This window comes from Lynx canadensis, chromosome B3 (genome assembly GCF_007474595.2).
Source record: "Lynx canadensis isolate LIC74 chromosome B3, mLynCan4.pri.v2, whole genome shotgun sequence".
Classification (NCBI taxonomy): domain Eukaryota; kingdom Metazoa; phylum Chordata; class Mammalia; order Carnivora; family Felidae; genus Lynx; species Lynx canadensis.
Window position 1 is genome coordinate 25,288,389 of NC_044308.2, and position 26,400 is coordinate 25,314,788.

General features: G+C 37.1%; 1 protein-coding gene across 1 annotated transcript in view; it reads right to left on the reverse strand.

Annotated features, from left to right (window-relative positions):
• Positions 1-405: 405 nt before the first annotated feature.
• The window catches only part of GABRB3 (gamma-aminobutyric acid type A receptor subunit beta3), a 250,946-nt gene continuing 224,951 nt past the window's right edge, over positions 406-26,400 (reverse strand). The window contains exons 7-9 of the mRNA XM_030317581.1: positions 16,154-16,306; positions 9,825-10,069; positions 406-872 (exon numbers count right to left, since the gene is read on the reverse strand). Coding sequence (XP_030173441.1) covers positions 531-872; positions 9,825-10,069; positions 16,154-16,306 — 740 coding nt within the window. The 3' untranslated portion in view covers positions 406-530. The remainder of the gene's footprint in view (positions 873-9,824; positions 10,070-16,153; positions 16,307-26,400) is intronic.

The following is a 26,400-nucleotide window of genomic DNA, read 5'->3' on the forward strand; positions in this document are numbered from 1 at the left end:
AGTAAACAGAAACAATATGAAGTATGTGACTCATTTTAAACTAGCAATACCACTGAATGAATTTTTGAAGACTAACTAAGATTTTCTTTCTGATTTTCAAACTAAAACATCTAACTTATGATAATAAAACACATATTTTTGGATGATGTGTTTCACACCCTCATTCTCAAGGCATAATATTTAGACGATGCTTGTCCCTTTCAATTAAAAAAGAAAAAACTATGACTTTCTTTAATATGCATCCTGTGTTAAATTGTCCATAGCTGCAAAATGTATATATGTATGTGTATTTGTTTTACATACACATGGGTACTTATACCTGTGTGTATAAACATATACACATACATCCTCATATACACGTGTATTTTATATATATGCTGAGAAAGTTCACATATATATACAATTGCGTATGTATATATGTGTGTTTGCTTGTGTGTGTCTGTGTGTGTGTACAGGTATAAAAACTTGACAGGCAGAGTAATATTTCACTCAGTGTTAAATGAAGTCTTTGAAAAATCAAGTACAGTCACTCAGTTAACATAGTACAGCCAGTAAACTAAGTTGAAAAGAGAAAAAGTGAATGGAAACACGATCCTGGACCATCTGTCTATGGCATTCACATCGGTTAGATCAGGAATTTTAATTTTGAGCTGTGAAGACCTCCTCCGTAGATGGGTCTTCTTGTGCGGGATGCTTCTGTCCCCCATGTGTCGCCCATGCCCTTCCCTAGGCATGCTCTGTTTCCTGTACTGGATTCCTGAGTTGTCAAAGGGTCTTGCTGAATTCCTGGTATCACCGACACTGCCTGTGACCTCATTCATTTCATTGTGAACCACCAGTGATGTTAATAGAATATTTCCATGAGCATCCACCTAATTGAAGAAAGTGCACATCGTTAGCTAGCATACCAGTGAATCTAATTTTCATATACAAACACAGTGCAGACTTATGCCATGCAATCACATCACGTACATTATGAGAAATTGCATATTTGTCAAACCCAGCCCTGTTTTTGTGGAAAGTGCCTTTTTGGAGGCTTAACTACAGTTTAGAGATTTTATTTTCTCAAATTTAAAAATCCTCACTCTATGTGAGAAGGTTAAGTAAAGGGGGATTTTTTATTTTTTATTTTTTTTAATTTTTTTTTCAACGTTTATTTATTTTTGGGACAGAGAGAGACAGAGCATGAACAGGGGAGGGGCAGAGAGAGAGGGAGACACAGAATCGGAAACAGACTCCAGGCTCCGAGCCATCAGCCCAGAGCCTGACGCGGGGCTCGAACTCACGGACCGCGAGATCGTGACCTGGCCGAAGTCGGATGCTTAACCGACTGCGCCACCCAGGCGCCCCTAAAGGGGGATTTTTTAAATTGAAATTTCACATTATGGATACAAGTCCTTAGTGAAGACAAAATTAGAGTAAAATTCCCTTTCAATATTTTATTTCAGGTATTTTAACTGTTTTTCACAGCTGGACACTGGATGTAAACTATACTCTCCCATTCTTTTTTAGAAATTACCTTGTCCCCTTTTATGATGGTACAAAACTATTCACAGTACTGTGGAGAAACAATCAAATAGTCCTGTGATGAATGGACACTCCTGATGACTTTGATGGGTGTAGATACAGACTGCTACCTAGTATGATCTCTTTGCCCAATCCTGATCCTGACAGGAGGTTTCTTTTTTAAGGGCTGTATTTAAGACAGATGAAAGTCCCTCCCACATTGGAGACAAACTTTAAAATAACATTTTATTCTGTACTAAATACAGCTTCAGACCTTTCTTGATGATGTCAATGGTCTGTTTGTTTCTATGAAATTTTCATGGAACATGCCTAAGGCTAGGGGTTGCCAGTGGAGTCCTTTCTTTCTGAGTGTGACAATAATCCTCCTCTGAGTAGTGCCAAACCCTCTACCATTTCTTCTAGAGCTAGATTATGCATCTATAGCTTCTTCTATGAGGCTTTCACAAAATTAGTCATTTTGTGGAGGAATAATTCATTGACATATTAATTTGCATGTTCCTCTCTTCTGAATACTCCTTAATCTCATTAAAGACATTATGCTAGATGTGAAGGAGGTGAGGTGGGGAGAGAAGACTCCCAATAAGAAGAGGCACTCAGTGTTAAATGAAGTCTGTGCTTGTGCAGACCTTTTAGCAGTACTGAGACCACAGGTGGGATGACCCCCAGACACCAAGGTAACCCAGACACAGGAAGGGCTGCAAACATCCAGGGGCCACTCAGGCTCTGGCACAAAGGTGCCAAAATAGACTCTGTGATACCTATCCCATGGTTTGGGAGTACCATTCAATTATGGCTAGGGAAGAAGAAGTGTGGTCATCAGGATATCACCCCTTACTCCCCAGACCTGTGAATATATTACTTTACATGTAAAAGGGGCATTGCAAATATTATTTAAGGTTATGAAATTTACAATAGGAAGATTAGCCTGGATTATTTGGGGGGGGGTGGGGCAATCTAATCACATGAGCCCTTAGAGTAGAGGATTTTGGGGGCACCTGGGTGGCTCAGTCAGTTAAATATCAACTTCAGCTCAGGTCATGATCTCACAGTTCATGAATTCAAGCCCCATGTCGGGCTCTGTGCTGACAGCTCAGAGCCTGGAGGCTGCTTCTGATTCTGTGTCTCCCTCTCTTTCTGCCCTTCCCCTGCTCATGCTCTGTCTCTCTCTGTCTCTCAAAAATAAATAAACACTAAAAAAAAAATAAAAAGTAAAGGATTTTCTCCATCTGGAAACAGAAGGGAAAGAAGATGTAGCAGAAGGTGAGAGCAGAGGGATTTGCAGTGGGAGAAGAATGGGATTTGCTATTGATAGAGGGCACTGCAGTGAAAGCATAGGAAGAAATGGGGCAGCCTCTAGGAGCAAAGACTGGCCCCAGCTGACAGCCTCATTCCTACAACCACAAGAAACTATGATCAACAATGTGCATGAGTCTGGGGAGAGATCTATCCCCAGAATCTCGAGAAGAGAATATAGCCCCACAGACATCTTGATTTCAGCCTCCTGAGACTCTTAGCAGGGAACCCAGCTAAGCCCCACTGAATCTGTACTTCTAACCAACAGAACTGGGTGCTGTTTTAAGTGGCTATTTTTGTGGTAATTTGTTGGGGTAGCAATCAAAACTACTACAGGAAGCAAGAGGGAAGATTTCAGAAGAGAAATGCATTTGAGTTGGGCCTCCAAGAATGAGTAGATATTTTCCAGGCAAAAATCAGAAAAAAAAATCACAAGCAAAGGCTTGAAGCATGACTGAAATGTTTTGAGAAAGGCAAACTAGCTAAGTGGGACTGGAGTCTTGGTGAGAATTTGTCCTGGCACATGCTAAGATCATGGTTGACAGGACAATGGTCATTCTCATTGCTGTCATTACCATCTTCCTAATATAATAAGGAAATATACCTGTTGATGAACAGGAATACACACTAGAGTCAAGCCATTAAGGGTTTCTGCAAGTCACATTAAGGAATTTCAACTTTACCTTCCAGGTAATAAAAAGTAACAGTGATTTCTAGGTGGAAAGATGACATATTTCTGAACTACAACCCAAGCTTCAAGGTAAAAAGTAAAATACACATTTGAGAGGAGAGGGTAAGGAGATGGATCACTGTTGGAGTGCACCACACTCCTTTCTGTTTCCTTTAGAGCAGTCTCAAGGAGAAATGCCAAGAAGCTGTGAGTAATACTCTCCTCATGCCACTGAAACAAACCCCAGCACTCCCAACATATGCTGTGTCCACACAGCAGTGGTACTCTGCCATCGTAACTCATTTCTTTAACTCTTCAGTTAAGAAAGTGAAAAAGGAGTGGAGAGAGAGTTGCCTGCCATCCTGTTCCCACCTGGCCTCTTGGCCCCTCTTGAGCTCCGTGCAGAAATGCTCATATTGCCCATGCGGGGTATAGGGGGCAGCAGCAATGAGCACAAATTAGCCCAGGCTGCACTGTTTTCCTCAGTGATGCCTCTGAACTGAAGAGGGAGCAGTATCACAGTAGGGAGGGACCCTGAAGATCCATGGTCTCCTTAGAATGGAAGACAGCTAGCCTGGGAGTGCTTGGAGATGCAAATGGACCACAGAAATACCAGAGCTACTGGGGAGAAGACCCTTCTAGACCCATTCTTGGGGGGAGGGACAGCACTGACAGAACATTAGAGTTCTGTGTTTTGTTTTGTTTTTAATCTCGTAGAGGGAAAAATTTGAATAAGGTTTGTATCTTGAAAGTACCAGGAATGTTAGACCTTTGTAGGAGTTTGGGATATGTGTTCTGTATCTGTTCTTGTTATCTTGCCCTGTAATGGTTAGCAGTAAAATCCTTACAAAAACAAAAACAAAAATCTGTTCGGCTATCTTCAGGATCAGTGAAGCCTCCAGTGGTTTGGGAGACAGTCTCTTATTGTAGGAAGAGAATGTGGTAGGCAAAGCCTAAGAGGCACATTAAGATGTGGCTGAAATAGGAGGGACAACAAAGGAAAGCCCAGTGGGTAGCAGCATGTCTTCTCTGCAAGTAGTCACACTCTCTCTAAGAAAGGGGTGATTTGAACCTGCTTAGAAACCTATGGATAGCTATATCCAAAGTCAGCAGAGAGGAAAGTGCATAGAGTTAGCTGAGCTGGGCTTTATAGGAAGGTTTCAAAGAAGGGTTCTAGAAGAGGGAACGCTTTTAGTAATCTTTATCTCTCTCTAGCACCTTCCATAGTACTTTTTGCCACACAGGAGAGAACAGGATGATGAATGAACTGCCTGGCTCACTCAGGGTGTATTTTTCTAGAACGGGAGTCAGTCAGGGTGATTCTGGTTTTTTTTTTTTTTTCAGTGTATTTTAATACTGAACTGAATAGGTGTGATATCCTACCAAATACCTGACTTTGAATTATGACAGAAAATATATTAAGTTATCACTTAAACAGATTTAACAAACTGAGATTATTTATCAGATTATCTCAATTAGAGTTTGTTTAACTACTCAACATTTTAAATACATCTTCTTACATGGTAAGCTGATGTATTTAAAACAAAATTTATCTAAAGGTGAGTCACAGAATAACCAAAGGTGGAAGATGCTTCCCCTTTTTTAAAATTTTCATGTGGAATTTATACTTTTCGATAATAATATATGATTTACTATATGTTAATTAGAATTTCAGAGGGCTGAAATTATTTTCCTAAAGGTAGGAAAACAGAAAACATTATTTAACTCTAAAAGATGTTCTCTCCATTTTACATAATATTTTAAATACAACAAAACTATGAGATAAAAAGCCCAGTGGTCTACTTAGGAAGGTGGATGCCTCACTGGAGACATGCACATGAAGAGTCCAGACTCTTGGGATCATTTATGCAAAGATCTACTCTATATTTGCTCTATACCATGTCCTGTGCTAGTTGAGACACCCTAATAGGTGGACAAAAAATATTCTTACCCTTAAGGCGTCTACCAGGTGAGAGTCTCAAATAATCAACAAGCACATTTTTAAAGAATACTACATAATGAACTTTAAACACATTTTTAAATAAATGCCAACAATACAGTCTCTTTTTAGTTACAAAAAATGCCATATGAAAAGCTCCTTTTATCAAAATTTAGGAGATTATAAATAATGACTTTGTAGAATGAAATACCAAATAAAGACGAATATTTTCTTAAAGGAAGGGAGGGGAGTATTTTGTGACAGGATAATTCTAATGAGTGTTGATGGTTCTAATGACTCAGCTTCACCTGTCTTTAAAAAGATACATTTATGAAACATCTCTTCTCCTCACATTAGAAAAGTGAAAAAACACACCACAGCAGCAGAACCAAATTAATGACAAATATCACCCATTTATGAACACATATTCCATTGAGCATTTACTATGTCTGAGCCATGGTGTGAATATTTTGGTAGATGCAAAGAAGCAAATGCTGTTTAGTAGAGAAGACATGGTGGCCACATGAAATGTGACATGCCATTTCACAAGTACAGAGCATGTGCCATGGAAGTTGGGAGAACAGGGACAAAACCAACTTCTAGAAGAGGGGAGTGACAGAGGCAGGATGGAAACAAGTAGTAGAAAAAAATCAGGGACAATGTCATGGAGAAGAGTCAGTCATGAAGGAGGGAAAGATGTGAAGAAGAAAGGGATTCTGGAAGAGGGAACCCAAGGCAAAGAGATAATAATGTGCAGAGTGATTTTGGAAGGCACCCAGTGAGAGTGGAGAAAACACAAGAAATAAGGTCAACTGAATGTTGAGTTGATTTTTCATGATTTCATGACAAATTTATATGAATTGATATCCTGTCTTTTCAAGTCCCTTGTGACCAGTCCTGTGCATTTGTGAAAGGACTTCATGAGGTAAGAGATCTAAGCCTGTGCCCTTGACTCTAGTGAAGGAAATCTACCTTGAAGGAAGCCAAATCCAATATCATCAATAATTTACAAAATTAGAGTGCTCTTGAGTGCTTTGAAGAATTATGGCTAACTTGCAGCTGTTTCAAGACACAGCTCATATGAGGTAGGTCTCAAGAATCAATACTATTTTTCATTATTTCTCTTTCAGAGTGGGTGAACACTTGTCACAGAAACAATAATGTTGAAAGTAACTTGAACATATACTGAATAATAAGAGCTTAGTGTAAATTAGTTTGGATGTTTTTGACTTAGAGTTTTATATTTGCATAATTTATATTTAAAGTAAACCAACGTGTAGAACATTTCCAACAAAATTACTAGAAGATTTTTTTTCTAAAAGAATTAAAGTGTTATTAAAATGTGTTACATCTTGGAAACCAAGCATTTAAAACAAATAGGTCCCAAAAAGATGTTAATCTTTTTCTATCATCTAAAATTTAAATCTCAAAACAGATGTAAGTTGTTGTGAGTGAAACACAAGACTAAAATGTCCTGTCTAGAATGACAGATGATGACTTGCATTTTTTTAAAGCATTTCATGAATACTCCATATTTTGAAGAGTTTGTCTGGTATATAAGATAATTAGAATCATTGATTTCAACATAGTTTTTCTTCCTGTTTATAACCTTGACAGGGACAAATATTCAAAGGTGAAAAACATCTCATGCAGAATATATCACAGAGGGATTTTCATTTTTTTCTAGAATCTGTCACCAAATTGGCGTATTATTGATATTCATTCTTTAATTACCTTCATGCTTCTATATAAGTAAAATACTGTAATTTTAGAAAAATAAAAAAAATATTTGTCATTTGAGGAAAGAAATCTTGCTCTGTAGTAAGAGGAATGATGTCAAGTCTACAGCTTTGATAACTTGGCAGGAATTCAGGCTTTCTGCCACTTCATGAAATTCAAATACCAATTGGTCAACTTGCAAAATATCCAAGGCTAGTAACCATAATACATACATCACAACCAAAGACTAACTCTTGAGTATAGAAACAATTCAGGAAAGAAAGGAGGTTAAGCACAAATAAATTAAGGTCACAATTTACATTGCACCACTGATCTGAGGAGAAACTAAGTGAATACATGAACATTTTGAGCATTCATGAATCAACCACTAAGTTAAAATAGTGTACAACCACTGAATATAAGGAAAATCTACTCATGGTTTATATTAAGGACAAAAACACCATCATCCCAAGGATAGTCACTGGTGGCACAGATCCCTCCTTGGTGGCCTACAGAATTCCTAAGTGTACTTCCCTGATATCCCTTATAAGACAGAACGACAATGCCAGTGCAAGTTCCTGTGGTCAGCCCAGTGTCCTCTTTCAGTCCAAGGAAAGGTACAGCCTTTGGACCCTTAGGGCTCCCATTTATAACACAGAGGGGGTTCCCTGGGCTGTTGATGGCCACATTAGCAAGCAATCCTGAGAGATACTACTGAAAGTGAATAAATGAATAACTATAATTACAAATAACTCTTGAAAGTGTTGGCCAGTACATAGAGCTATTTCTGCTTTGCATGAAGTTTATGATTCTTCTCTCACTTTCCCTTAAGTTATCCACATCACATGATATAAGCTTTTTGGGATATTCACTTCCATCTAAATATTATCACTAAATTCTTAGGTGTTGTCAGCAAGAATTTTTAATGCTTGCCTTTAAGGACATGAAATATGCATTTAAAACTAGTACCCGTGCATTTGTCTGCCAACTTCAAACCTTAACAGCTGATCTACAATCACAGATTTTTTAAAATATGAACATGTAAAGATTTTAAAAAAGCTGCTGGGAAAACAAATTTTTAGAAAAACAATAAAAATGGTCTTATGAATAAAACAAAATTTTCCTCTGCATCTGATTTATATCATCATATCCAACATATAATATTTTTTACATTCTGCTATTTCTCTCTGTGGATGTTAGAGGTATTTTTGTTTTAAATTTTAAGCTTCACACTCAAAAAGGTATTTCTGTAGCACAACAATTTGACGTGTTGGTTTGTTCTAAACCATCTCATTTAGAAGAAAGAAACAAATTTATAATCTGTTTAAATTATGAGGCAATTTGGAAAACAGCATTGCATGTGTATGTGTGTCTGTATATCTGTGTGATGGAAACAATAATGATGTGATGAATCCCAGTTTCCTTGGAAACAGCATGACCAAAGCATATTGTGTATTCATAGTAAGATGCAGACTTATTTAGAAACATAACAGTGTGATACTAAGTATATTTTCCAGTAAGAAGTTCAGGATAATTTTGCTTATGGAAGCCTGAGTTTTTTCACAGATCCTGGGTTTCTCTGACCAACCCTATTTACGTTTTGCTGAAATGACGGGAGCCATTTACATTCATTTAACTGCCTCTATTCATTCATAAATGTTTGTGAACCTATTCTGGGCCACCAGTGAGCTATGGACACAGGAAATACTCCAAAGAGCTGCTGTATTCCTCTGAGAAACAGACCCATTATGCACTAAGAACCTGTAAAAAGCAAGGAAACACCACAGACTTGAGAAATGACTAAGTTCAGCAAGAAGAATTAAATAATAAAGAAATGCAGAAGCAAGCCCAGCATGTAAGCAAGGAGAAATATATTTTTGAGAACTTGATGGGATGCAAGAGGTAGAAAGATAAAAACAAAAATTATATAGAAATGATAATGTACTTTCTTCAAAGTACTGTTTATAATCGCAATGACATACTGTTTTTATTAAAAAATAAACTGAAATGACATGTAATTACAAAGTTACTTTGTAACTGGAAGGATGTAAACACTGAGCTGAGCTGAAGGGGGTGGACATTATTTATGATCTTTCTTGGAGTGTACTGCCCAAGGCTTCCTAAAGCAATGTGCCCTCCTTGGCTACTGCTATCTGGGTTTGCCAGGCTCTGGCTTTTGTGAACACACTGACAGGGGAGGACCAGTGCAGATGGAGGAGAGCCCTTGGAAGAGCATGGCTCCTACCTTACACTAAGGACCTTGAACTAGGATCTAAGCCAGACAGAGATGACAGAGGGGCCTGCCCACACTGTAAAAGAACAGTGGCATGGTGGATAATCAAATTTGTAATTTTATCACTAAAGGAATAAGGCAGCATTTAGGAAAAATGCTATTGCCTGTCAGGTTCAGGCTACCACTCCACATGGTATTCACATGTTCTGTTCTTTTTGCAGAGAACTAGAAGCTTATGGCTTCTCTAGCTTCTTTAGTAATTTTGGTTTTATATAAAACTCAGTGACTTGCAGGAGGCAACACTTCAGGTCATAAACAACAAGCCACACAATTCCTATTTAAGGGTCATATAAGTAACTGTAGTTAGACAGATGAGCGGTAGGGGGCAAGGTGGGTCTGTGATAGGCATGATTGGTGAGTGGTCAAGCTGGTAGAGGGCCTACCTGGTTGCTTTCACTCTTGGAACGGTCATTCTTCGCCTTGGCTGTCTTTTCTGCAAGCTTCTTCTGCCTTTGAGGGCCTCTTCCAAAGAAAATGTAGTTGACAAAGGCATACTCCAGAAGGGCCAGAAACACAAAGACAAAGCAGCCCATGAGGTACATGTCAATGGCTTTGACGTAGGGGATTTTGGGCAATGTCTCCCGGAGGTGTGTGTTGATGGTTGTCATTGTCAGCACAGTAGTGATCCCTACAAAAGAAACAGAAGTGTGAGAGGCTGCAAATTTGCTGCTCCATTCCTGACTTTTCACTTTTGTATTTTCTCAAACAGCTTGAAATAGTTGGAGATATTAGCTTGAATATTATTGGACAATCAGCAAAAGAGCATGAAACATGTCATGTGGGCAGCAGGTCAGGTCAAGAAGCTGACACCTCTATTCCCTCGCAGGGCACTACCACATGGTACTTGGCTCATAGATAGAGGGAATTCATAGTATACAGAGAGTTGTGTAGACAGCAAAGGATAATGTGCTTTTTATGAAAGATGGGGAAAAAATGAAAATGAAACCAGAAATTAACATAGAATTCTCAGTGTCTGAATGAGCTTTAATTTTTTTTTTTCAATGTTTATTTATTTTTGGGACAGAGAGAGACAGAGCATGAACAGGGGAGGGGCAGAGAGAGAGGGAGACACAGAATCAGAAACAGGCTCCAGGCTCTGAGCCATCAGCCCAGAGCCCGACGCGGGGCTCGAACTCACGGACCGCGAGATCGTGACCTGGCTGAAGTCGGACGCTTAACCGACTGCGCCACCCAGGCGCCCCTGAATGAGCTTTCAAGAAGAATGAATCTATGACGAATCAAGGACAAGGGTCATCTATGGCCATTAGTGAAGTTTCAGGGGCCTACCTGTCAGAAGAAAACAATTCTTACTATAATGCTTTTTAAAAAGGGGGGATGGGGCAATGATTTTCAAAACTGTTAATGAACATGATCCAGTCCTGAGCTCAAAAAGAAAGGAATATTTCAAGGAAGCTCCTGACGGCAGATTAGCTCACAGTATTTTCCTCCTTAACTAAGAGTCTATATAAGCTTCTCAGAACATTCTTGGTGAAATCAAGGTATAATGATTGTATTCAAAGTGTTGAATCTTGCCATACTCTGGAGCAAGACAGATCCTCATCACTCCTTTTTTATGTCATTATGTTGACTTCTCTACATAGTAGTGTGTGAATGATCTCAGTTTTTGCCCAACAGAACCAAGTCCAGTCTCCAAAAACATATAAGGACCATATTTTGCAATTCTTCCATAGCAATGGACATGTTTTTCTCTACAAAGAGTTCATATGGATAATTTGAAGCCGTAGAGAAGAGGGGACATGTCAGTTAGTGACAAAACCAGAGTTTGTTGAACACAGTGAAGCCACACATCCAAGAAAGATATGGATTGCTTGTTTCTTAGTGGGACAGTAACTATTACAGTTGACTTGCTCTCTCTTACAATACTAAGAAGTCTCAAGGAAGAAAGATACCTCCAAAGAGTGCTCTTATCTACCTATTTAACTGGTGCCACTGAATGAGATACCCCCTGTGTCTTCTAGGACCCAATGGAAACACTTCTTCCTCATTGCTATGTCATGCCTTCCGTCAAAAAGGAGACTTTTGAAAGTAAAGCTTTAGCCATGGTCCTTCAGCCACAGTAACTTGAAAAAAAGATGTCACTGAGGCCAGGGGACAGTGCAGGCCAGAGAGGTAAGTGTTGCTAAGATACACGGCAGAGCCCAGACCACCTCTACATATGATTCTGCCCAAAGGCATCTGAGTCCGCAGATCCTCACCCAACTCTCCAGTGTAGGGTTTGTATTCGTTAAGAACCTTAGTTTGATGCCCTCTAGATTTCCATCCTATTGTTGGAGGTAGGCATCCTCATCCTGTGTATCCCACACAGAGAACCTCCTGACCACATATCTCCTCTTGCTCAGGACCATCTGGAAAGCAGGGAATAAAGCCTGGTCTTCTGTCACTAGCATGTGCTTTCCTTCCACCCATCTCTAAACTGCTATTAAAAGTAGAGAAGGGAATTGAGGCACTGAAAACTATTTTTATATATAACTGCAAATCATGGTAGCTTATGTAATACATGGAAATTGAATATGTCAGAATATTTTAAGATTACCCTTTAAAGTACCATCATGTGTACCTAGGGACTTTTAAAATTTGAAAATGGCAATGGAATGATTACAGTTTACAAATAAATGTGAAAACACCATGCAAACTCTCTGAAATTAGGTGTTCTCATCATTATTCAAAAATTTTGTAATGTTGCTGCCATAATTTTTTCCTTTCAAATGTATTTGGAAAGCTTGAATGCTTTGGTTTAGTCATTGCTTTGGTTCTCCAGTTGACTATTTTGAATGGACATGTATGACCCCGGCCTTAGTGGACATCCCAGGAAATGGGCTGAAAGAACACAGGGATAAGAAGACCCAGCACATGTCACAGGCACTCAGCCAGGTAAAAGCGGCCCCTGAAAAATGGGAGAGGACCCTGGCTCAGGCCCATTATCTCAGGGTCAAGGAGTCCCTTAACAGTACAGTTTTGGGGTGAGTGCTCTGTTTGGGCTCTGATTAGCTCTTAGCTTAAAAGGCCAATGTGTTTACTAATTCTTTGTATCATTTTACTTCCTATCTAGATATTGTGGATGATGGTGGACTGTAGGGATTCACAGACCTGGATGGTACAGCCACATGGCCCCAAAAGCCTAGCTCTGCCACTTGCCACCAGCATGACCTGAGCCTTGATGGATCCACACCATTGTTTCGAACTGTTGTGAAGTCTAAATACAATGCCTGAAAATCATTGGTGATATGTTAATAAACTGGCATTGTTAACACTGACAATAACAAATAGTCATATTTATTATTACCATTACAGGGAAAGAAATTATTCAGTAGCTTCTGGTTTCCTGGCAAGTACTCACAGCCACAGCCTTGCTTTGAACTTCTGTCCTTTGTCCTTGAGGGGACCCATCCAACTGCAGTACAGGAGATAACTGAATTGTTCTTTCCCTATTCTTTTACATTTATCAAGCTGTTCAGTCTTTACACTAATTGTTAGCCTCAAATTATTTCTCATTTAGATTATGCTAAGAAAATACTGTATTTGAAAAGATGCATTTATAAAAGGACTATGAAATAAAAATATAATTTGCATCATTTAATCAAAAGATATTTTCTTTCTCTTCTTTGTGATAAAAATAATGTGGCCTAAATTATTTTAGTATAAATTTTTACTTTTAAAAGGACAAGTACTATTATTCAGTGATAAGTGGACCTCAGGATTTTGAGGAAGACCATTTAATTACAACTCCCAAAATTGCAGTCTGAATGCTTGTAACACTAACAGTTCAACAGATCAGACAGTCAGCCCCTGGTCAGAAGAAGCGTAAAATCCTGAAGCATACAGAGCAGCAGTGCAACACAGCTTTCTGAAGGACCAACATTTCCCTTCTCAGTAGAGAGACAACCCTAGACAACTGTAGGTCCAAGAATCCTGAGCCAGAGCCATGGATATCTTTGCTCAAAACCCCTTTGCACAGACCTGTAACTCTAAGACCTCACTTAGAAATGAGGCACATTCATCATGGTGCAACCATTTAGGATATGCTGGTAACAGCACTCAAGGCATTTCAAAAGGTATGGTACAGGACAAGACAGGTGGAATGGGGTGGGAAGAGGATTTCTCCAATTAACCTCCTGCCCCCATACCATGGCCATATATTCTTAAAGAGGCACTAGAGCACATAGCATTTTAATGATTTTGAGGGATCCCTCAATAATAATAATAATAATTAATAATAATCCTTGCTTATCTTTATTTTTTATTTTTAATCCTTGTGTTTACAATGTAATAGACAAAATTACTCCTGTGTGTACTGTCTACTGACACCATAGGAATCACCTGTAACAGTTAAGGGAGAGAACTGGAGTCAGACTAACTGCATTACAATTTTTATTTTGACATTTAATATTATATGATGTTGTACAAGTTATGTAGCTTCTCCATACCTAGTTTTCCTGCTCTGTAAAATGGGAACAATAACATTGCTTACTGTGCTATGGATGTTCTGCAGAATAGATAAGGCAACCCCATTAATGTCCTTGCAAAGAACCTGGCACCTGAGTATTTGGTAAAGTTCAGCCTTGATTATTGTGTTGTCATTCAGTGTTCATGATCCTATGATATACTTTTCCTTAAGTTATTGAAGGTGACCAGGTGACATTTCCCAATCCCTGCAGATCCAAGCTCAGAGACCCTGTTCTATGTAGGCAGAAGGTGGGACAGATGGAGTGAACACACTGGTATTCTACTTTGAGATCTGGACTTGGACTTTTATCTGCTCAGATGCTGTGGCCTTAAGGTCACAGCAGCCTTCAAGACCCCCAAGCCTCAGGTTCACCTTGACACTGGCAAATGACCATTCATTTCTGTCTCTGTGCTCACATCTGCCTCCCAGACTTGTGACTTTGGTCAGAATCTGGAGCTCTTCCAGTGGTGAAGCCTTAGCAACTCTGGGCAGACCATTCCTTTGTCTTAGCAAAGCCATAACAGGATGATTTAGGTTTATAATAATAATGCTGTGTTGTTAGAAAAAGTGGAATCTACTTTCACATACTGTAATAAGGTTGGGTTGACTACAACTCACTTCAAATAGAGTATCTGTTTAATATTGTGGAAGTCAGTATTTTACAATTAAGGAGCTATAGAATTTATATATCTATAAAAGTTAGAAATTCACATTTTCAGCTCACCTCACTCATATTGATGTCAGATAATTACAGTTCTTTGGTACTCATATTTCTCTTGTTATTTCAATAATGACAAATTCTCAAAGGCTGATTCACTGTGAAACTCATGAAGCTTCAGCTTCAGGTCGGTCTCCAATTGCATAAGCCTCTCCCAGGCTTGGGGCAGGATCCTGGATATTTTATATTTGTCTATTTTATATTCTTTTTCTTAAAGAGAGACCCTGAAAATGTATAAGCTAACAGATCTGAAAAATTTAGATCTGACCGTCCAAAATCATTGCAGGTCTGGTTTTTCCAGGTGAGATGAAGAGAAAATACTTTAACAAAGAGTAATCTGGTAACATTAAAAAAAAAAAAAGAAGAAGAAGAAGAAGGGCAAAACCTTCATAAAGACTTATGTTACAGGGTAACATCTGCAGGCTGTAGAAAAATCCTACAGATCTTTAGGGATGTTTTTCTCGCCATTCCCATTAAAAATACATAATAATTAATATGGCACTTTTAGTTTTTTGATAGTTTCTTCTTCTCAAAGCAATTTTTTATTCAATGAACACCTTTAGGAATAGCTACCTAATTTCCTATGTATTAATCTATTCATGAATGTAACTCTGCAAGTCACCTGTCATTCTAAACCAGACATCTACATACACACATGTGCACACATTTTCCCAGGGAAAAAGATGTCATTCAACTTGAAGTCCTGGAAAAAGATGGTAAACAAAATCAGGAAGAAAGAGGGATAACTGGAACCCTGAAATATTATGGCTTTCTGTAAGCTAATTTACCAGCAAATGCATTGATAATTATTTTCCATCTATTTGTAAAAGTATTACCAATAATTTTGCTTTCAGGAATTGAATTCAATCCTACCAGAGGAGGGATGGACTGGATAATTGCTCTTCAGCCCTATACTCAACTAAAATGTGTTTAAATGATAAACAAACAAATAATATATAGTATTATTTTAATAATCTAAACATATAACAAATGATATAGGAACCTGTAAAATACCTTGCATATCAGCTAACAATCCAATTGCCAAATGACCAGTGGCCAGTACAGATCACTAGAGCTCCAAATAATCACTCAGAATCTAATCACATATTTTAATGTTCATTAAATTATGTAATTCCAATTACATGCTATAATATTTGACTATTTTTCTGACTTAAAAAAGATGAATGCCCATTAGTCAAGTCTTCTTTCTAGGCCACAGAGCAATTTTAACAGGAGATGTTAATCCTTGATTTAAAATTAGTGTCAAAAATAGTTTTATTATGCAAATATTCGGCAAACATATTTTCCCTTTCATGGGCATGAAAATTCACATTTGAGCCTTGTAATTAAATTAACACACCAAGGGAATCATGCATGAAATTATTATTTCAAGATAAAAGTAACTTTATGGGCAAGACTAGTGTCATGATGCCAAAAAATTGTAGTTGAACTATAGCTTTTGAACTTCCTTAATACTGTAATGACATGGTTACTTTACATTTTAGTTATCATTTAAAAATAGCACATACCAAGGGCAACTCTAGCTGCAGATGCATCATAATTGATCCAGAAGGATACCCATGAGAGAATTGTAATTAGTATCGAGGGCATGTAAGTCTGGAGAATGAAGTATCCAATGTTTCTCTTCAACCGAAAGCTCAATGAGAGCCGAGGATAGGCACCTATGATAAACAGACAAAGATTACACAGGAGAAAAGACATAGCAGACAAAAAAAGTTGGCTTAGACCTCCATTGGTCAACAGCATGCATTTGAAAAGCCCGTGAACTGAGGGGTGACCCATGAAATTTGCTTCTGTTTGCCTAATTGTATTTATAGAAGAATTGGGAGGGGACTTTATTTCAGTCTCTAAGAGAATGATGAGGATACTCTTCTAAAGCTAAGTGTTCAGCTGAGAATCATCCCTAGGAAAACTTTGGGAAAGTTTTTAGCTTAGAATACAGAATCATCTCAAGTATCTTGTTTATTATTTCATCAATGGCTGTACCCTTCTTCTCCATTGTAAATAAGGGAGATTTGTTTCAGGTTTTATTGACCAAAATGGTTTTTACCGGTTGTCCCTTCTGCCCATCTGGAACAACACTGTGCACAGACATTGAATTACTGACCCTCACCTAAGGAATCTCAAGGGTACCCTGAGAGCTGCAGAGGCATAGATGCAGACCCAGTCTTACAGAAGGTGGCAGTATACACTGCGATGCTCTACTCTGACCACAGACAGGGCATTAAGGAGAGCCTCAGAGAAGCATCTTGTCCCAGTGCTAATCTGATGTGTGCATCCAACTCAGTATACCTTTAGTACACCCACAATTACAGAATAAGAAAATTGCCCACTGATTATGCCACATTTCCTTGCCTCTTTCTCTTCCACAATCACTGATGGATGGTGCTCCCTTCCTGAGATTGCAGTACCTCGCTCATCTTGACCTCCTTCTACTCTAAGACTGACAACCTCCTATTCTCCCACACCCAAATTTTCCAGACTTTGTTCCATGTATCTTTCTGTTTTTGTCTCTATATTCTTTTCCTAAGAAGTCTGACTCACTCATATGACTATTAGTTCTATGTTGAAAATGAAAGATTTTTATCTCCAGGCTCCTAATTTGCCATCAACCACATTTTCAGCTGGAATTATGTAAAGGAGAAAAGAAGAAGGGGACTTAGCACTTAAAGGCTAAGAATGTGGGAAATTTCCTCCAGTCATTTGTGTGTGTGTGCATAATTTCTATTACATAGCTCTGATCAAATGGATACATCATACTGTCATCATAGCATAAACATTTTCATACTTATTTCAAGTTATTCGTAAACACAATTTAAAATTCTTCCCAATTTTCCTTCAAATATATACATATGTACTCTAGTTTACAAAAATATTTTCCTGAATGCAACAAATTTTTATTATTTCCATTTTTACAAAACTATAAACACTATTCTTAATATCTCTGCATAGTGTCCTTTCACTGTATTTGGACTTGTTTCTTTAGGATGAAAATGCCAAAAGAGGAATTGCTAGGCCATTGCAATTGCCTAGCAAGGCATAGGCAATTGCTAGGAATTGTTTAGGCTTTTGATGGTTATTGCCAAATTACTTTGTCAAAAAATCATACCAGTGTACACATCACTATCAGCACTTTATAGAATTCCCTACTCACCTTGTAAACATGACAATGTTCCAGAACATTTCTTAAAAATACCTTTTGATAATTTCTTTGGGAAAATTTTGTCCTTTCCGATTACTCTCTTTAATTGCATACTTCCTAAATGTTTGTTTTTCTTCTGTATATAAGCTCATATATGATCTGATTATACTATTTATTCATTTTTCTCATTTTTTATTCCTTTTTTTACCTATTCATTTCAGTTCTTTTGACATTAATCCTTGCGTGCATTCTCTGCAAGCATTTCTTCAGTTGTTTGTTTTAAAATTTGTAATGGCTTGAGTAAGGGACATATAAACACTTAAATTTTTGTATATAGTTGAGTTTATCCATTTCATGTTTTCCTTGTTATTTTTAAAACTTGATTTTAATCTTAGGTAAGTTCACAATAGAAATTTAATCACAAATGTATTTTGAAGGTTGATAATTATTTCAGTGTTTGATATAAAGCATCCATACACACTGTCTTTTGTTCCACAAACATCAACCAATCCTCCAAACACCATCAATGGAATAAAGCTTCCCTTGATATAGGTCTGATATACTCTATTTTTGTTTTACATTACATTTTATGTATATGTGGATCCTTGGCATGATGTGCCATTGAACTAGGTCAAAGTCCTATCTTGCCATTTCCAGATTCCTGGCCCTATGTTCCATCCACACATTCCTGAAGTACAGCACGGACACTTGCTGTCAACCCATATTCAAAATCTTATATGGCTCACTGCTTCCTAGAAAGGTCCAAATATGCATCTGGGAATTTTAGTTTCTCTAAAACATTTTCCCAAATTAACTCCTGTTTTATTTTCCACTATATCTTTTCATTAAGAATACCATTTTCTAGCTCAAAGAGTGTCCTCACTACCTAAAAATAATTGTCCATATTTCCTGCTTCTGCTGATTCACTCACATTCCTCCCTCCTGATGAAATGTTTTTCCTTACCCACGTTACAAAGCCTTAATCAAATGCCACATCTTCCATGAATCCTTTCTCCTTCTTTCCTCAAAGTGTAGGTGATTACCTTTTTGAGTTATTTTCCTTTTTATAAAATTATTACTATTTATCAAGACAGGATCTTCCTTAGTAAGTTGTACAGTCCCTAAAGCAGAGTTTGTGAAGTGATGTATTTTTTATATAATATGATGCCTAGGTAAATGTCTAAACTATCATAGGTTATCAACAAATACATCTGTATACATAAAAATGGGAGTATTTGGTTTATTTATGTTACTCTCTAGCAAGTGTAATACTCAAAACGTTCAACATCTTTACTGAATGTTTGAACTCCCATAGCAACTTTAATATCTTTATCAAAGTAAATTCATTGTTGGATCTTAGTTTGAAATTTAATGACAATCTCAGGCTTTACTTATCACTTAATCATTTGCTGCTCTTGTTTCAGTTATGTCTCACTCTATCCACTATACTGGAATAGTTTCTGTATTTGTCAAGGTAGGTTGGTTTATGTTGCAATAACAAAAAGAACCCCAGATCTCTATAGCTTAAAACAAAGATTTTTATTTTCTTGTGTATCCACTTAGCTTTCTGTATCTGGAACACTGCTGGACACCGTGGTAGAAGTGCCACACATACTCCCCCTTACACTTTCTTGTCTAGAGCAAGTCCTACTGTCAATCGTTATGTCATTGGAGTAGAGAGTTTAGTCCTTTCCCAGGGGAGATGAGTAACTTTTTTTGAGTGATAATATAATCTATCTTATTGCCCAACTTTCATTTTTCTACATCAACTTGCTTAATATTTTCCAAAGTACACCTTCTTCAGGGAAATTGTTCCCAACAGAAACAAATGTTGATACCTATGCAATGAAGTATGATTAACACTATTGGGAATACTTGCCCCCTGTAATAGGGAGGTCAATGAAATGAATGCAAAGTCAAATACTTGGAAAATCATTACAACCTTGAGCAAGGGAATACTAATCTCATTTGAAAAATAACTTGATCTCTGGAAATTTTCCAAGATATAACACAGAATTTAGAATAACAGAATTCATAATGCAAAAATTAGATTTAAGAAATATTCCACTTTCTTATGTTTGTATAGTAAATACATTCTACTTATTGAAACCGAAGTGATACTTCAAATAAAAAAAAAGTTTTAGGCATTCACCATATGCCCCACACATTCTAGTCTCATAATCCCAGAGGTGGGGATGGTGAAGGGAGCAGACAACAAATGAATAAGAAGGGGTTCTACATTCTCATCTAGGTCCTAATCCATGTCAGAGACTCATACAGTTTGGCCCTGGTAAAACAGAGTAAGAGTTTTGCTGGAGATAGAAAGATATTCTAAAGCATGAGATTTGGTGATGCAGGGGAGGTTTCATAGCATCTGAACCAAGATACTATTCCTGGTTGAATACAATTCTTTTCAGGCAGGGAAGCAGGAGAGTGTTCAAGGTAAAAGACTCACTAGGGCAAATGAAGAAAAGCCTTTCAATACACTGTGAGAAATAGGCCTCAGAATGTTAATAAACATGAGTTCTAAGATATATTAAGACCTGTTTTAGGTCAAGGCCTTTGTCATTGGATATGCATCTTAAAGAGCACATAAAGTCTTTTTGTAGCTTTGTTAAACAAAGTCCTTACATTCAGGGTGAATGCCATGATGTATGCTCTATCTATGGGAAATCTCCCCACATAGCTAGTGGTTAATAAAGTTGAGAAGTAGTGAGTCAGCTACACTAAGACATACCCTTCAAAACAGCAATAGAGCTTAAAAATTACAACAGAAAGGCACAGAAGCCCTAAAGCCTGTGTGCCAATGCAGATGTGGTCAGGTTCCCAAGTAGATGCTGAGCCAACAAAGAGAGGAACAGTCCCTGAACACAAGTGCATTGTTCCAGTTCAGGGCTTCCTTGGCAAAACTACCTATTGAAGATGCTGATCTCAACCCTTTCTCCTCAGATGCACTAAAAGTTATGCCAAAAACAAGGCTCTGGGTACGGAATCTAGCCTAATTTAATATTGTGCTCTAAAGCATTAATATTGTTGAAGATGTCATTTAAAATGTCGACACAGAGTATCATGTCACCTTTGTGGAGGGAGAGAGCCACTCAAATCTGTCCATAAAATAATAAGCTGATATTTTAGCAACTGCAGCAGAGCTGACCTACACACATGTGCATCTCCCTCTTTAAGGTGGCCACTGTGAGGGGCTCTCCCACCATTGCCTAAAAGTTTTGTGAGCTCTCAGTGCTGCTCTTGAGTTTTTATTTTTTTTTATCATACTGTCTCATTCATTTATAATCTACTTTTTTCACTTCATAACACAACCTAAAACTCAAAATAGTGTTACTAATTTTCTTCCTCCTATTACTAGTCACCTTAATTATTTTATGTTCAAAAAAATGCATGAAGGGCAGAACATATATGAAAGAGGAAAGAAAAAAAAAGAGGAAAAATAGAACTGGAACTTGAGAAAAATGTTTTCAGATTGTTTCAATAGGCAATGATTCTCATTCTGATTCTCCACAGTAAAACAAGAATATTGTTATCACATGACTCTGGAGCAAAGGGTGGTGGTGTCTAAGAGTTTAGGTTCAGCCTCATGGTTTATTTGGAATATTCCTTTGGTAAGCTGATTATCCGATCAAACCCTCAGTTTCCTTGTGTTGAAATAGGGCAAGAATATCACAGTAAAAAAAAAAGATAAGTAATGCTTCATCAAAATTACAAGCTATTAATCTGCAAAGTGAACTATAAGAAAATAAAACCACAGCCCACAGAATGCGAAAAAATATTTGTAAATCATATATTTGAGAAGGATCTTGTATCCATAATATATAAAGAAGGCTTAAAAAAACACAACCCAATTTAAATATGGGCAAATGACTTAAATAGACATTTCTCCACAGGAGAAAGTATCCAATAAGCACATAAAAAGATGCTCAGCCTTATTACTTTTTAGAAGAAAGCAAATCAAAATCACAATGAGATACCACTTCATACTTGCTAGGATGACTACAATCAAAAGACAGGGGCGCCTGGGTGGCGCAGTCGGTTAAGCGTCCGACTTCAGCCAGGTCACGATCTCGCGGTCCGTGAGTTCGAGCCCCGCGTCAGGCTCTGGGCTGATGGCTCGGAGCCTGGAGCCTGTTTCCGATTCTGTGTCTCCCTCTCTCTCTGCCCCTCCCCCGTTCATGCTCTGTCTCTCTCTGTCCCAAAAATAAATAAACGTTGAAAAAAAAATTAAAAAAAAAAAGACAGACATAGAAATATATGATTTGATAATTCCACTAATGGCTACTTACCCAAAGAATACAAAAAATTGGAAAACGTATATGTATCCCTATATTTATTGCAAGATTATTTACAATAGCCATGATATGAAAGTAAACTAAATGTCCGTTCATAGATGAATGGATAAAGAAAACAGACATACACACACACACAGACATGCAGACACACACACACACACACACACACACACACACACATTACTCAACCATAAGAAAGAATGAGATCCTTGGCATTTATGACAACATGGATGTACATAGATGGTATTATGCTAAGTGAAATAAGTCAAACAGAGAAAGACAAATGCCATATGATTTTACTTATATGTGGTATCTAAAAAAAAACTAAATAAATGAATAAAATAAACAAACACTGCAGAAACAGACCCATAATACAGGGAAAAAACTGGTTGCCAGAGGGAAGAGGTGTGTGGGGGGAGTGGTGGGCAAAATGGGTGAGGGGAATGGGAGATACAGGCTTCCAGTTGGAATGAATACATAATGGGGATGAAAGGTACAGAATAGGGAACATATTCAATGGTATTGTAACAGTTGTATGGTGACAGCTGGTAACTACAATTGTGAACATAGTCTAATGTATAGAGCTATGGAATCACTATGTTGTATACCTGAAACTAATGTAAAATTGTGTGTCAATTATATTTCAATATAAAAAAAAGACAATAGCAAGTGTTGGTAAGGATGTGGAGCAATTAAAACCTTCATGTACTGCTCTTGGGAATATGAAATGGTGCCATCACTTTGGAAAAACAGTTTGATAGTCCTTCAAAAGAGTTAAATATAGTTACTATATGATCCAACAATTCCAATCCTAAACACATGCCTAAGAGAAATGGAAACATATCTACAGAAAAACTTGTACATGAATATTCATAGCAACCCTATTTTTAATAGCCCAGTGTTCATCAATGATGAATGGTTAAACAAAATATGATATATTCATACAATGGGATGTTATTCAGCAATAAAAAGGAATGAAGTGTTGATACATGACATAACATGGATGAAACTTCAAAGCATCACGCTAAGTGAAAGAAGTCAGTCACAAAAGAACCATATAGTGTATGACTCAATTTATATAAAATACACAGAATAAGCAAATCCACAGAAACAGAAATGAGGTTAGTGGTTGCCCAAGGCTGGGGGGTAGGTAGAGGGAAATGGGGAGTGTCTGCTAATGGGCACAGGGTTTATCTTTTTAAATGTTTATTTTTGAGAGAGAGAGAGACAGAGCAGGGAAGGGACAGAGAGAGAAGGAGACACAGAATGCAAAGCGTGTTCCAGGCTCTGAGCTGTCAGCACAGAGCCTGTTGTGGGGTTCAAACTCATGGACCCCAAGATCATGACCTGAGCTGAAGTCTCACACTTAACTGACTGAGCCGCCCAGGCACCCCCAAGGTTTCTTCTTGAGTTGATGAAAATATTCTGAAATTGAATGCGGTCATGATTATACAACTCTGTAAATACATTAAAATTATTGAGCTATATAATTTAAATGGGTGAACTTCATGGTATCTAAATTATATTTTGATAATCTCTTAAAAAAAAGTGTCTATTACATGTATCTTACTGGAAATTAAATGACTTAATTTATATTAAGTAACAAACTTACTATCTGGCCCCAAATACACATTCAGTAAATACTGAATGTTGCTGCTTCTTCCTTTCCTTTTCTTCCTCTATGGTGCCTTCTATGCTCAGGATTCTATAATCTAAGAATTCTTACCATTGAGCATTAAAAAAATGTGCGGTAGTTTTAAAATTAAGTTCAAAAGGTAAAGGTGGACAAGATTTTTGATTTTTTTTTTTTTTTTTTTTTGCAAAGGAAGTGCTGGACAATGAATTTCTGAAGATATCTGGCTTCTGTGGTGAGACATGTTTGATAGGTCAGGAGCCCTTAAAGGAAAATGATTTCATATTAGCAAGATGAGATAGCTAAGCTCTCATTTAGCACTGAGAGTAAGCTTGCTTTGGTCCCATCATTTTGGACTGAAGAATTAGTATTTGTCTAGGAAGCAGAGATGAATTGTCTCTTAGGATCCTTCTAACAAAAATCAGTGGGAGGAAAAAAAGAATGGGAATTTGCCTCTAGAATTTAAGGTTAGATTATATTGTAAGTAAGATAGAGATGATAATTCCTTCTTTTAATATTTCATATAATACTTTCTCTAGACCTCTAGTAGATGTTATTTATAGACTCAATGGACAATAAGTTGATCACAGGGCTTTAGTTCACTAAAGCATGGATCTCACAATGGACTTTAGAGAAAATTAAGTGAATGTATTAACAATGTGACATGCAGACTTTAAAAATATTTGTAATCTGTCATAAACATTAATGAAAAGCACGATTGCATTTTGAAAATTGATTTTTGAAGAATAGAAAATTCACATATCTTAACAGAAATGTTCATTATCATTCATTTTGGAATTCTTCTCTTTTTCTTTCTTCTAATCTTGGCAGAAGTATTTTGAAATAAACCCCGAAGATATCAGTCCAAATGTACCCCAGAAAAAAATGAAGAGAAATAAAAACATGACACAATTAAAGAAGCATATTAAAAAACATGTTTTTCATGTATCTAGCAAAAATTTCAGTCTTTTAGCTGAAACAAAACTAAAAAGTTAGGAGTAAATTTCAGATATGGCAAAAACTGTACATCCCAAACTTTGCTGGTTAGCAGAATATACATTCAAGACCAATCCAAAAGATGAAGTCTCAATCTGGTGATCTTGAGTCCAGAGTGATATTTAAGGAGCTCTTAGATTATTAACTAGTTGAATATATTTATTAAAATAAATGTAATGTAATATTTCTTTTGACCTGATTCCCTTCCTGCTATTCAAGTGCTTCCCTAACATTTCCACAGCTTTTTATTGTTACAACCAGAGTCAGATCTCCTTTGAGCTTTACAGCACTTTCCTCTATTGCACACTGTTCAATATGTGTTTCCTCTACATAACATTATTGGAAAAATCCAAAATTATATTTTCCAAAATGTGATTACAAAATGTATACTATTTTTTTCTTTTTTACTCTCATGTATTAATAGTCTAAACTAAGTAAGAATTAAATATTAAAACAACTGTAAATTTTTCCGAAAAAAAAAAGAGGAGTAGGGAAAAAAAACCATGGTGTTTGAGTATTATAGATAGGAAGCACTTCCGCTGGAAACAACTAGAGGAAAATGGACAAAATTTAAATATATCTCCTTGAAGGCACTGGAGAAATAGCAAGCTAGTAAAAATGTGGGGCAAGTTCTGGGAGAAAAAGAAACAGAGAGGTGAGCCACATTTCACGTAGCTGAAACACATACTTTCTAGAAGAGAAAGATGAGAAGCTAATTAGGACATCTGACAGATCATGGACTAAATGAGCAGAAACTAGGGACAGAAAACAAGTAGGGATTCCAAAGAGCTTTGTCCAAGAAGTCAAGATAAACCAGAAGGATTAACCCATATACAAGGACTGAATCTGAACTCAACATCACTTGTCCGGGACTGCTAATGCCTCTAGTGTCTGACAGAGGTAACATACATTCACTTTGAGGAAAGAAAACTTCATCATAAATTTTGAATTATATCCACAATTTCCCCACGGATAATAACAGATTAAACACAAATAAGGAGGAAATTGTTGGACTGAAAGATGAGTCAGAAGAAAATTTTCAGAGTGAAGCATGAAGAGAAAATAAAATGAAAATTCCAAAAAGGGGGCTGAGATATACAGAAGATACAGTGAGATTTGTGCTGGAGTTATAAAACTGGAATTGAGACTGGAATCCTAGAAGAAAACCACAGGGAGAGAATAGGGCAAAAGCAGTGATGACAAAGAATGCTCCAAAAGTGCTGAAAGACCAAAGATTCAAGAAGATCTATAAATTCCAAGAAAATAATTACAGACAAAACCATATCTTGGTACATCATAAATACCAATGAAATCAAAATCAAAGAGAAAAAAAATAAAAAAAATCCTAGAAGGGGAAGAAAAACAAATTAATTTGAGAGCACCAATAGACCAACAAGTGTCCTCTCAATATAAACAGTGGAAGCCAGAGACAATGAAATAATATCTTCAAATGGAAAAGAAAAAAAATTGTCAACCTAAATTTCTGGAACAATCCTACAAGAATATATAGGTCATATATGGTTTTGAAAAAAAACCTAGAAGAAATTTGTGACCAGGAGACTCAGACTAAAGAAAATATTTTTCAAATGTTCTTTAGGCAAAAACCAAAACAAATCAGAACAAAACAAAAAACAAAAATGTTTTATAGGCAGAAGGAAACATTCACAGGTAGTGACTTAGAGA